General features: G+C 33.0%; 1 protein-coding gene across 1 annotated transcript; it reads right to left on the reverse strand.

Annotated features, from left to right (window-relative positions):
- LOC105319949 (uncharacterized) lies at window positions 1-3199 on the reverse strand. Its single transcript, XM_034481556.2, has 5 exons — window positions 2901-3199; window positions 2736-2788; window positions 2474-2623; window positions 1155-1239; window positions 1-531 (listed from the first exon to the last, which is right to left on the reverse strand). The coding sequence occupies exons 1-5, from the start codon at window positions 3008-3010 to the stop codon at window positions 291-293; spliced, it is 639 nt and encodes a 212-aa protein (XP_034337447.2). The 5' UTR covers window positions 3011-3199; the 3' UTR covers window positions 1-290.
- Between the last annotated feature and the right edge of the window lie 10129 nt (window positions 3200-13328).

Below are 13328 nucleotides of genomic sequence, written 5' to 3' on the forward strand. Positions count from 1 at the left end.
TTGTTGTTGGGTTTTTTGGTTAGCTTTAAATGCAGTGGATATTGCTCATGTAATAAATTTTCCATGTTTTATTTACGGGTGCTTAGCATCGCAGTCATTTGGTAAATAGTAAATTAGATGTATCAGTAGATTTTAAAGTAAAATAAAAACTGTTCTTGAGCAACATCATATGAAGACATTTTTGATAAGACGTAAAACATGTTTACTTTCTCTTTTACTTTCCTTTTAATAAACCTCGAATCTTTTACAAATGAACGACATTATTTCTCAAGTGTGATTTATATGTGGCTTCATACAGAAATAGTTTTGACTTCCTTTGACACAGGTTTTGAATTAACGGATTCGTAGTGCTCAGATCTCGATTTATTGCCCTGTGACTCTTGAAATCGATGCTCTGGGTTTACAATTGCTAACATTTGCTTTGGATCATATTCCGAGTACCCCTGGCGCCGCTCAGGAGATGAATATTCTACGGGTGTACTCTCCGTATTAACAAGTTCTTCCTGGTAATGTCGAGATGGTGTCATTTTTCTGGGGAAAATACATATGCAAGAATAAATTATAAAGATTGCGTGCTATAAATGACATTTTAAATTAATAGCTATTATATTTACTTTGGTAGATAAGCAAGAATTCATTCCTCAGATATAGAGATTATTTGTAGTGTTCAATAACATCTTGCAACTGAAGACGTTTCAGGAAAATATGAGGATATGAGTATGTAAAAAAAGAATTTACACGCTAATTCAACATAAACATATATATATATTCCAGGCGTTGAAATGTATTATTTGCAGTTGATTAACAAGAATGGTTTGGAAGAAAAGTTGGAGATAAAATTCATGTTTTCCTGCTTTTCCTGGGTATACACTTCGCTATATTTTCAATAAGTACATAACTTTAACCATTCAGAAGAAGATGATATAAAATAATAGTTCGTTAATAAAATGTTTAAAGATTTCAATTACCGGTAATAGTTAGATGTAATTAATTTTCGGAAAACAATTACATCTTGCATGCTGATAATTAAAAAAAATATTTATATTTGCGCAAATGATTTTACGAAAATCATAAATTCTCTTGTTAAAAGTTAGTTAAGTACAGGAGCATGTATTGTATAATTTACCAAAGTAAATGTTTATCAGATGTGTTACCTTTTCATTGCAACTATGACCAGTAAAGCCAGTAAGCAGATTATAAATCCAGACGACAGGCTAAAGATATATATTCTTGTAGATTCTAAAATAAAACATTAAGTAACATACAACAGTTGTTCAGTGAACAGCAGCAACAAAACACCTGTATCACTTTAGGGAAAAGATCTAGTAAATGATTTATGGTGTCTTTTTTGTGCTAGATTCATCGTGATGTTATGATTAAAAGAGGCTGGACGGTCAACACATTACTCATCAGATCAACCTTAAACTTATTAATATAATGTTTTCAGTTATAACTTTAATGATTAAATAGTTTAAAGCTGCTTGGTCCGATTTATATCAAATTTTGTGTAACTTTCTAAACGATGGTTTTACTGAGTATGTGTATAATAGTATATATTGCAGTAGTTTTCCTGGTCAATTAAGCCACGTTTTTAACAAAACAAACGACATAAAAAGGATATCGCGTTATTTCGCCTCATATTATAATTCGCTTCTAACGTCGATGCGGGGATTATTGTATTAGGACTTTGAAATTGTTATTAATAGTGTCCAAATATGAGTAGTGTTCTGGAAAAATCAAAAGTAAACCTGTGTGCATGCTGTTCACTATATTTTCTTAAATTTGTTTTGTTAACAATCCCTTACAAACCAAGCTAGTATTAAAAACCATTATTAAGAGGGTTTTTTTTTATCAGATTTCTCAAAATTGTAGATTTGTGTCATTTACTAGATTTTGACCTTGAAGGACATGGTCACGATTTTGGTCAAAATTTATTTTTCGTGTTTAATTACTACAATGTTTTTAGTAAGGCGTTTCTAATACTGAGTAGTCAACCAAATTTGAGTGTAGGTCGTCGAGTTTTAAGCGAGATACAGAGCTTACAATTCTTTGTTATGTAAACAAAGCCAATATCATGTTCTTTTGCTTATATTTTAAATGTTTAAAAGAAAATGCAAGGTTCAGAAATAAATTTGAATGTGACAAATGCTAGAAATTGTTTATTTGTGTTAAAAACGAATAAGCAAGTAGAAAAATATCAGCTTTAAATGAACTCTTTCCGCTATTTGAACTAATGTAAACAAAAACATGACACTAGCCTTGTTTACATAATAAAGAATTGTGAGCTCTGTATCTCAATATCTTGCCTATTGCTCTTCGACTGACACCCAAATTTTAATTGATCATTAGAAATGCATTACTAAATCCTTGTAAACAATCAAAATAAAGAAGAACAGAAATTGACCAAAATCGTGACCATGCCCTTTTAAAGACATAAACGATTTATTCATTCTGATTCATTAGCATATTATACCTGTATCATGCTTTGTCTTGTCTCTTTTACATCCGACAACATGGTCACAGATTTGGTCATCACTGCAGTTACAGTGACTCAGACATCCAAAACCATAGAACCCGTCAACGCATCTTCCGGAACAGTTGATACCAAAAGATCCAACACACGCTGTTAATACGATATGTCATTCACATTAGGTAGAAATAATAGGTTGTTTGATTTTTTAGTGGTAAACTTTACTTCAATAAAAAAAATATGTTTTCCTATTCTAACAACTTACGGATACAATGTTGACCTTCTTGTCGATAGTTGCTGCAGCATCGATGCAATCCGCTGTTGGAGATAAACAGAGTTAAACAAAAACTAATATCAGGAATGTTTATTAAATCGTACATTGTTGAAAAAAAGACAATTGATTCATTTCATTTATTAATCATAAACTTACTCGTGCTGCTTGCATACACCAGATGTTTTCAGACTTTTGATATCCTGAAGATTTAGTAAAATGCTTAAACCAGTCAAAACACTTATAAACAAAAAATAACATACATCCATTTCATACAATATACTCTGCTTGATTACCTGGTTAAAATATTCTGTACCGTTCAAACTCTGTACTTTTGCTTTTCTTTTGTAAAGGTTGTACCAAAAGCAGTATCCATGACAAAGTAACTCAAAAAGGAAGTAAAACGAGATATTCTGTTCGGCTAACAACTATTGATGTAGGTTATCTCTTTTTGGAAAAGATTATAATTTCGGTTTATATTCTATTTAAAAAAAGGCTTTATTTACATTTTTAATTTTTGTTGATACATGTTTTATTTATTAGAAAGTGCATTTGAAGCACCCTTTACATATGGAATCTCATAAGTTTGGAATTTGATACCAAATGTTAAAGGTTGTTTGGATTTATCATTTCCTGTGCAATCAAAAGGGGTCTCCTTCGTTGCTTCATTGATATCATTAGTCCGGGAAAATATCTTGCTAATTCGATATGAGTGCAACACGTGCTTACACAGATGTTAAACAATTTAATAACATGAAAGTTGACAAGCGTATAAAGCTGTTCCCTGCATGTCTCTGTCTCTCTCTCTCCCTCATTTTAGCTTATTAAAATGGTCTAGACGCCCATTGTCATTTTTTACTAATAATATCATTGAGAGGAAAAGATCTGTATAAAGATTTAGTAAAATAAGTCTTAAATATATGGATTTCTTCTTTAATTATTAATAGTTAATATTATGGCCAAACATATCGTATTTAAGATTTAAGACGTAGACGTAAACGTAAAAGTTACGAATGACGTAAGATTGAAGTTACGAATACGTAAAATGGTATTTACTAAGCTACTCTTAGACGTAGACGTAGATTACGAATTCTTAGGTGTACGATTTATTCGTACGCATGCGCAATAATTAGTTTCACTTCATAAGAAGTGCGCGAATTTTTTTGCTTATCGTCTGCCGGACTAAAACTAAAGAAAGATGGACGCAAAGAAGCCGATGAAGGCCACTTTTAGCGATGTGGAGGTAGAAGTATAAATGGACGGGGTGGGAACTAGATACAAGATTTTGTATGGAAAGTTCTCACCGTGTCTGACTAAAAACATGAAGACGATGGTATGGGAGTCGGTGACAGAGTAGATAGAATGTTCTATCGTTAAAATGACAGATGTCCTACGGACCCGGTTTAACGATAGAATTTGTCCCATATACTCGCTTCGTAGCAAATAAAAAAAATATGTCGCATGGTACCTGGCCTAAATTTTCATATGATTGGTCTCAAATACCTACTTTGTTGCTCTTTTATAATCCCATATTACCACATTAACTGGTTTTGCAACGAAATCGCTGCCACTTTTAACATCACATTTGAAAATTCGCTGTTTATGGTCACCATGTTAATAATAAAATCCGAGACATTCCGAACGCGATTTTCGCCCCAATGGCAGACAAAAATTCAAACGTGTATATTAACAAAATGCCTTGGTACTACTTAATAAATGGATATTTTGTGGATTAAACTACATATGCATGTTCATAAAGGTTTGTACCAATAAAAATGTGTTTTTCTATGTAGAATATTTTTAACAGACTTAAAATCGACGCGAAGCTGATCTGCTTCGCGGCTGCTACATTGCAAGTATATGGGACGAATTCTTACTGTGACCTGAGCGTAGCCTGGTCACAGTAAGATTATTCTTTCTAGTGACAGAGAAGTAGGTCGATTTTATAAACGGTGATCATGAAGATAATCATGAATACTATAGATCAAAAATATCATTTTACTGTTTATGTTGTAATGTGCTAGCCCATCATTTATGGATTTTTCATTAATAAGACCATATTTGATTATTTATCATTGAGGTTTTTTTTATGGATTTGTGCATTGCGGTTTTTGAATTTAACAGTTATTGTAATCACAATTCAGAATATCAGCTGGTAATAAACATATTCAGTACACATTTTATTTTTGAATATAGGTTTCATAAAAAGAAAATGACAGTGGGCACATACATATTACATTATTATCATGAAATCATGAAGTTCATATGTTTAGATCAGCTGTAGATATTTCTAATTTGCAAGTTGACAGATACACCTATTGTAAGTGGCTAAAAATTGGTAGACTATTTACATGGATTTGTGTTGTGAATTAGGGAAAGTACCTCTTCAGTTAGAAATGTTCCTCTTCACATGTATTGGTCAGAATAAAAGCAGGTAGAGATTGATGGCTATCATTACTAATTGTTAATTTTCGAGCTTAGAAATTTGATACTTATTCCCATGATACTTTAACACCTTCTAATCCAAATACCCGTACAAGTACACTAAGTGTAGCAATGCTATTGTTTGTGCTCTTTTAATATGCACTTGTGCACATATGTAGAGTAAACGTCGTAAGTCTGCAGTGCACAAGAGGGGTCGTGGAAGTTAAAAAAAAGTGGCAAGACATGCAGTCTGCCGTCAAGAAGAAACTTGACGGAAACTGGCGGAGGGTCTTCACAGCTCCCCATGTTGAAGCAGTTTGTTGAACATGCCATTATTCTATTTCAATCTTTACAGTGTTAAAAGGCATGCCAAACCTTCAAAAAGTGTTTCATACTGTTGTATTCATATGTTAATTTGTTACATGTGATCCTTACAAGGAAAGGTAGGTCCGTAACAATAAAATGATAAACTTCAAGTTGAAGATATCCATGGTGTTATTGTGCGTACTGGTCCATTGATTTAGCATACAAAAGCCCAAATGGTATTGTTTTGGGGGTATGCCTGACAATATGATATAAATAAATATTTAGCAACATGCTAAGGTTTTGTCACTTAGTGAATGACTACTTGAAATTTGTAAATGTCAGAGAAGACAGATCATTGTGGGTAAGTATGAACTAACCAGCATTGATGCTTCACTGACTATCTCTGTGAACATGTGTTGTTCCATGTTAGTCCTTGTCTGTCCTTTTATGTGCCCTAAATGTATATTACTGTCTTAGGAGATAATGGGTTCAATTCCCATCACTACTGCATATGTTTTCAAGTAGTGTTTTAAGGTAGGTCTCCAAGTTCTAGTATCAACTAATATAACTGTAATGTTTGCATGCTGTTTTATTTCTCCCTTGTTTTGTCTCCAACATCAATCAAATTTAAATCTTAATAATATTGTTTATAAAATTGTTATTAATTATGAAACATTTGCTTTACAAGAAAATGAAGATGAAATGAAAATGATTTTTTTTCAAATGCTTCTGACATGATGCTTTATTTTTAACTCCTTTTTCTTTATGGAATGAATTGTAAATTGTCAGACCATAGTAAGGAAATATGTACTTTCAACTCCATGAAAATTTTAGATACTGCAGTTGATTCCTCAGTCGGCCATATCTGGAATTGAGGATGGGGTGGACACCAGTCAAGTCAGGTCTTCCCTTCAGTTGTCCCAAAAACCAAGTTGCCTTGAGATACCGCCATTTATTGTCACCGAGGGAAATATTATAAGTTGCCATGATTATAAGTGATTAATAATGAAGGAGAAAACGAAGTATTACTTCTTTCAAGACTTATATTATTCAAGGTTTTATCCACCAAAGAACTTTGCATGGCTATTTTCATTACCTGCAAAGGTTGGGTTTGTCCTTTTTCTTCATTGCAAATGAAAACAATTATCATTAATGTAACCCAGAGGAATCTGGTTAAAAGTAAGACTGGATAAATAAATAAAGAACAACATTTGTTTTGGTTCCAGCTGAAGAACTTGAAAATGTAGACACTTATAGTGATGTGCTAGTTGTCTCTCAATCTGAAGGTTAGTTTATATCCTATGTTTAGTATTCTTTAAACAATTCAACATTTTGAACTACTGGTATTTAATTGAAATTGGTCCTTCTGCCCAAGAAAAGTGCAAAATTTATCAAAATGCTTATAATTGTTGGTTAAAGCAAATATAATTATCAATCTGATTAAAATCAGATCTGTGATCCGCTCCAACAAATTCAATGTCGCTATTCAAAGATCTCTTGTATTGCAACTTTTAATTAGTCGGAGAGGATCACAGATCTGATTTTAATCAGATTGATATAATTATACACACTTCAAATATGAGTATACCCCTTGCAAACAAAGATTGGGGGGGGGGGTATAGGAATCACCTTGTCCTTTGTCTTTCCCTGTGTTTCCTGTCTGTACAATCGTGTCAATGATTACATGTATTGCACACACATGTGATGGTTGCAATATTAAAAATGCAAGATCATAATTATGTTAATGACTCTGATGGATTTGCTATTCTGTTAATATAAGTAATATACAGCAATGTGAAAAAATCATCAATGAACTTTTCTCAAAGCTGTTTATTTCTTAGTTAACTTGAATTATGATATTTTCTTAGCGGGGCGTATCATTTGTAAGCTTGCAAGCTCAAGGTTTGTCTTTAAAATTTCCTTTAACTTCACAGAAGAATCTTCTTTGTCAGAACCATCTACTTATAAAGCCAGGTATGAAAACAAGAGAAACTAGATGGTGTCATTAGACAGTAATACCCGCACCAAGTGTTTGCCCCAAATAGGCGAATACACATGCATATAACATTTTGTTAATACATCTTAAAAATTGAATTAAGCAATTTCCAAAATGTTAATGTGCATCAAGAGAAAAAGCAATCAAGAAATGATTTAAAATTTGCTACTGTACACATGTAAGAATGTATTAAGAAGACTGAATCTTTAGAACAAGGTTAGATTGGGGGGGGGGGGGGTGAATGTGAAGTATAAACATTTATAATTTGAATCATTTATTGTTATTAAATATGACCACTGATCATATCTCAATAGATCATTTGTCAATTATGCAAGGTGTAATGTAATTTTTTTTACGAATAACATTTTTTACCAGTTTATAAAAGTCTGTCAGTAACGGTAATTTCTGTCACATTTTTTCAGCAACTTTTCATCACAGATGCTTGAAATTTTAACATACTATTTGTTTAGGCATGTCATAAGTTAGGATTTATTTTTCTACCAATTGGACGTCAGCTTTCTGTCAACTTTTCTCATTTAGCATATTCACATCAGAGCGGGGTATTACTAGTGAACATTAGCTCACAGATATCTTGTTCTCCTGTTCTGACCATTATATGCACAATTACTTGTATGGAAGCAACATTTTTAATTTGCAGGTTATGTTTGTTATAATTATCCACTGAATGGACTAGAATATTCTTGTTTATATTTCAAAGAATGTCAAAACATTTAGTACTTGAATGAATTGTCTTGGACAATAGACTTAATCATTTTTGGGAGTTGATTTTTAATCAACTCTCCTATGCAGTCACTCCGACAAACCGAAAGTGAAACAGTGTTTGGACCTCAGCACAAATCATTGCTCCTGACAAGACTTGGTTCTTGAAAAAATTGATGAATTCGATGTAATGTATGCTAAAGCCTTGTTTTTCAAGGTAACTTATTTACAAATAGCTTAAAAATAGTCAGATTTTAAATGGTACGAACAATTTAAATATTTTTTGTAGTCGTATGTATTCCTACGCCAGAGTTCAATATAGTCTCGTTCAACTCGACGCTCGGCTGTCGCCGTAAACCCTTGTCGGAGATTTACGGTGTCAGCCGAGCGTTTGGTTGAACGAGACTAGAGTTCAATATTGCTTGGATCCATACAATTTTCGAGAAATATTTCTACCACTGATACATAGTTTGATTGAATTAATTTTATCTTTAAATGTTATTTAACATGATTCATATGGAGGTTTCTCGACATTCTAGTCGAAAAAGTTCAAAAATTCATATCATAAAAATATGCGTAATTCAAATTACAAACTACGTATACATGTACTTGTCATGCAAAATAACATATCATTGATTTTAAAATAAATAAACATCGACAAAATCAACTCCCGTCAGTTCTTCAGTACTTTGATTAAATTTATCAAATAACAAATAAACACATGCTAAATTTCAAGGGACTCGATGTGTTTCATAAATCTATTTTAAGAGTTCCATCTGAAGACAACTTTAACAATAATACATGCATATAAAATGTAAATTAAAAAGTACAGTAAGTCTTACTCTTGCATCATCTTGATGTGTTGAACAGTATTAACTTTTTGATTTACTAAAAAAAAATTGAAAATGACACTCTGGATAAATAAAAAAATGTTTCTTTGTATGTGTTAGATGGAGAATTCAAAAATGACGTATTACAATTCTCGGTAAGATGGCAGCTTTAAATGATATCTCTCTTTAAAAATATCAAATAAAACAAACCTAATACAATAACAAAATTGTTTACCATAATTGAGTTGACAATGTAGAACATGATTTTTTAGATAACAAATTGGAAAACATCAATCTTAAAACACATTTAACGTACATGTACTAACTTTTGTACAAATCAAAGATAATGACCTGTAAGCAGAAAAAAATTATCACTTATTTGAATATTTAAAATATCAATCTACATTTAACAGGGTGTTGCACATTACTTATCAAAAATTACTAACTACTGGACAGGCAAACATATCAAATAAAAAGACAATTCCACTAAATAATTAAAACCTTCTAACAATGATGTTTCTGATGTTAACTGCGTTTGTATTGGCAATAGTTTCAGCATTGAAAGTGTCATTATTAGAGTAGATGGGTACTTGTCCCGCTGTTGGTGCTGAAATACGGTCTTCAATGGCCCTTTTGTGGAGGCGACAGCAGCATTTGATGATCCTTTCACGTTTTGAAGGGGTGTAGGCCAAAGCTCCTCCAGTTTTATGCAGATATCTGAAACAGAATATTGATGTTATGTTTAACATGGATATGAATTATGATCCGTCACCTAGTCATGCGTTTGTTGGAAAGTATAAATTTATGCATTTTCAAGTCCAAAACATTATTTTGTATTTTTTCAAAGAAATTTGCATGTTTTTGCAACTATTTGTATGGCCCATTTGTAAATGGGTTAGTGATGTTTTAAAAATGATTAAAAAAATTAAATCTGGACTTAAGGACACCAAAAGTCCTCTCAACGCAGTTTGTTGTCTTGATGTGACTTTCATTGTATTTCTCCAGCTGTCCTGCTTTGGGCGTGAGGAAAGGAGTCATCAGCCATGGACGAAGGGGGTAGCCACTGTCCCCTAAAAGCCATCCTCCACCTGTCAGCTGGTCCATTATCTCGGTAATGCTCGAGTTGGCAAGTATGTATGCATCATGTGTTGCACCCCAATACTTGCATACAATGTTTGTAAATCTGAAATGGGTTGTTGGTATATAAATGCAGTCATAAGGAAACAATTTTAAAAATGTTGATAGTTTTATAGACCCAGCATAGTAATTTCACTGATTGTCCACTTAAAAATACTATTTTTTATTTACCTCAGGTCAGCCGTCACGATTCCCTGCCTGTTTATAGCATGAAACCCTTTCTAGACATTCCGATGATGGGAATTAGGGTTTCATCAATGGCACTAACTACGTGAGGGAAGTTTGACAGCATACTGTATTATGATCTTTTAATATTTAAATAAGCTTATCATCGTTACCTATCCTATCGCATTTGTAAAGTGTCTGTCATTTTAATTGCAAAAGTATTTTTTTTTCATTTGTCAGACTTACACTATTGAGTTGATCCCTTATTGACCCCTTATAAACAATTTCGTATTAATTTTGTGTATCACATGTAAGTTAGTGTAGACACTTACCATTTTTATATGAGTTAAAATAGGAAGGAAGGAGTATTTCTTTCTTAATGTATTATAATGCATCAAATACAATGTAGGTAATGAACTTATGGGACTGTTCTGACCCCCACGAAACAGGAAAATACAAAATATCTTCTAATGTTCTAATGTCATTATGATGCATCAAATGGTGTAAAGTTCATTAATGACCCCCAGGTGTTGTTAACCCAACCCCCCCCCCCTTATGAACTAGGAAATGATGATACACTGTATTTTGTTAACTTCTGAGATCCTCATCCCTAAACCATATAATTTATTCTTGCTCTTTGTGTCATTGCGCGTCAAATTGTATACAGGTTATGCCCCCTTGGAGACACTCTGACATTCTAGAACTAGAAATGATAAAGTATTTCATCTTAATCATATGTAATGTTTGATCCATGTGGGTAATTCCTTGCCTAATGATGACACTGCTTTGTTTAGGAGACTTTACAATTGCCCCAAATAGGTGACTACACATGCTTATAACATTTTGTTAATAAATCTTAAAAATTGAATTTAGCAATTTCCAAAATGTTAATGTGCATCAGGAGAAAAAAAGCAATCAAGAAATGATTTAAAATTTGCTACTGTACACATGTAAGAATGTATTAAGAAGACTGGATATTTAGAACCAGGTTAGATTGGGGGGAGGGGTGGGGGAGGGGTGGATATGGAGTATAAACATTTATAATTTGAATCATTTATTGTTATTAATATTAACTTGTCAATGAATATTAGTTATTGATCCCAAAGTAGAAATATGACCTTTGATCATATCTCAATAGATCATTTGTCAATTATGCAAGGTGTAATGTAATTTTTTTTAAGAATAACATTTCTTACCAGTTTATAAAAGTTTTTAGACACCCAAATTATATTTCGATTTGAATAGATCATTCGACAATTAAGGGGGGGGGAGAACAGTTTTTATTTGAGTTTGTTTAAGGTGGGGGTTCCAAGTCATAAATTTGACAATTTTTTAATTTAATTTAAAATAAGACTAAGCCATACTACAGTCATGAACATGAATAGTATAGAACAAAACAGAAACTAATACATGTATGTATACATAGGAAGTATTACAAAACATAGATGATTGGTCTATATCTGGGTTCTTAAATTGAATCATATATCATGTACATATTATATTATTGTTTCTTTGTCCGAGGCATTCCAGATGGTATGTAGGTCATGATCCCAAGTGCTTTTCCTGAAATTATCAAATATCATAAAAACCATTGAGATCCCCACCATAATCCAAAAATATTATTCCTCCTTAGGTCATGGCGCATCAGATCATTATGGCATGTAAGTCATGACCCTAAGGGGTCATCCTGACCCCCTTAGAATCAGAAATGGTCAATTATCTTTAAAATTCTGATGTATGATGATCCTATTTCTATTCAATCTTTATTATTAAGTCTCCCGATTGAAATTTGGAGACTTACTTACGGTTCATAATAAATGTATTAATATTCTTCGTCTTCTTCTTTTTCTTCTTTCCCGCTCTGAACTTTTTTCTCAGAGATGGCTGAACAGAATTGTATTAACCACTAGGATACAATAGGCCTGCATATCAAGTTGTGCATCCTGGTTTGATTTTTCTCATTTTGGGTTAGACAACCACTTTTCGAGGGGGGGGGGGGTCAATAGGGTATGGGGTCTAACATTGAACCTTGTAGGAAGAATCATCGTAGACTCTATTGTAAATGGTAACTTGAAAACGAACAAAGATTATAAGATACGGTTTTCATAATCATATATTGACTGTTACTGGCAATATATAGGGTTTATTAGATCTGACCCCTGGGGTCATGCCCAACCCCCAGGAATTGGAAATTACCATATATCTCAGAAATTGTTATAATCATGACCCCTAAACCATATATATATTTATGTTTCTGATGTCAAGGGGCATCAAATGTTATGTAGGTCATGGGCCCTGTGGGTGGTCCTGACCCCCTCGAACAGCAAGTTCCTTAATAGCTTCAAAACAGTTGAGATCCCCACCCTTAAACCATATATATTCTTGTTCCTTGTGTCAAGGGACATCAAACTGTATGAAGGTCATGGGCGCCGGGGGTGGTCGTGACCCCCCTTGAACAGGAAGTGCATGAATATCTCGAAAACGGTTGAGATCCCCACCCCTTAACCATATAAATTCTTGATCCTTAAAGGGCATCAAAAGGTAAGTAGGTAGTGAGCCTCAGGGTTAAATTTAATTTTTCAAAACTGTAATGCACATCTATGGAACAGTTCTTATCATATCCCGAGATATGATGTGTCTATCCATTAAATCATAAAAGGAGTTCTAGGGTCTATGTTTTTTTTGGAGTGATAAACGTCAATTTTCTGCTACTTTTTTTACTCCCTGGATGAAATTTAAACTTTTAAAACTTTACTGCACATCTATAGAACACTCCCTATCATGTCCCAAGATTTGATGTGTCTATCCATTATATCATAAGAGGAGCTCTTGGATCTATGTTTTTTTTAAAGTGATGAACGTCAATTTTCTGCTACTATTTGACTCCTTGGATGAAATTTAAATTTTTAAAACCTATTGCACATCTATAGGACAGCCCCAATTATATCCCAAAAGATGACGTAGCTACTCTAAAAGTTGTAAGAGGAGTTATGGGAACCATACTTTTTT

The sequence above is a fragment of the Magallana gigas genome, chromosome 3, assembly GCF_963853765.1.
Source record: "Magallana gigas chromosome 3, xbMagGiga1.1, whole genome shotgun sequence".
Classification (NCBI taxonomy): domain Eukaryota; kingdom Metazoa; phylum Mollusca; class Bivalvia; order Ostreida; family Ostreidae; genus Magallana; species Magallana gigas.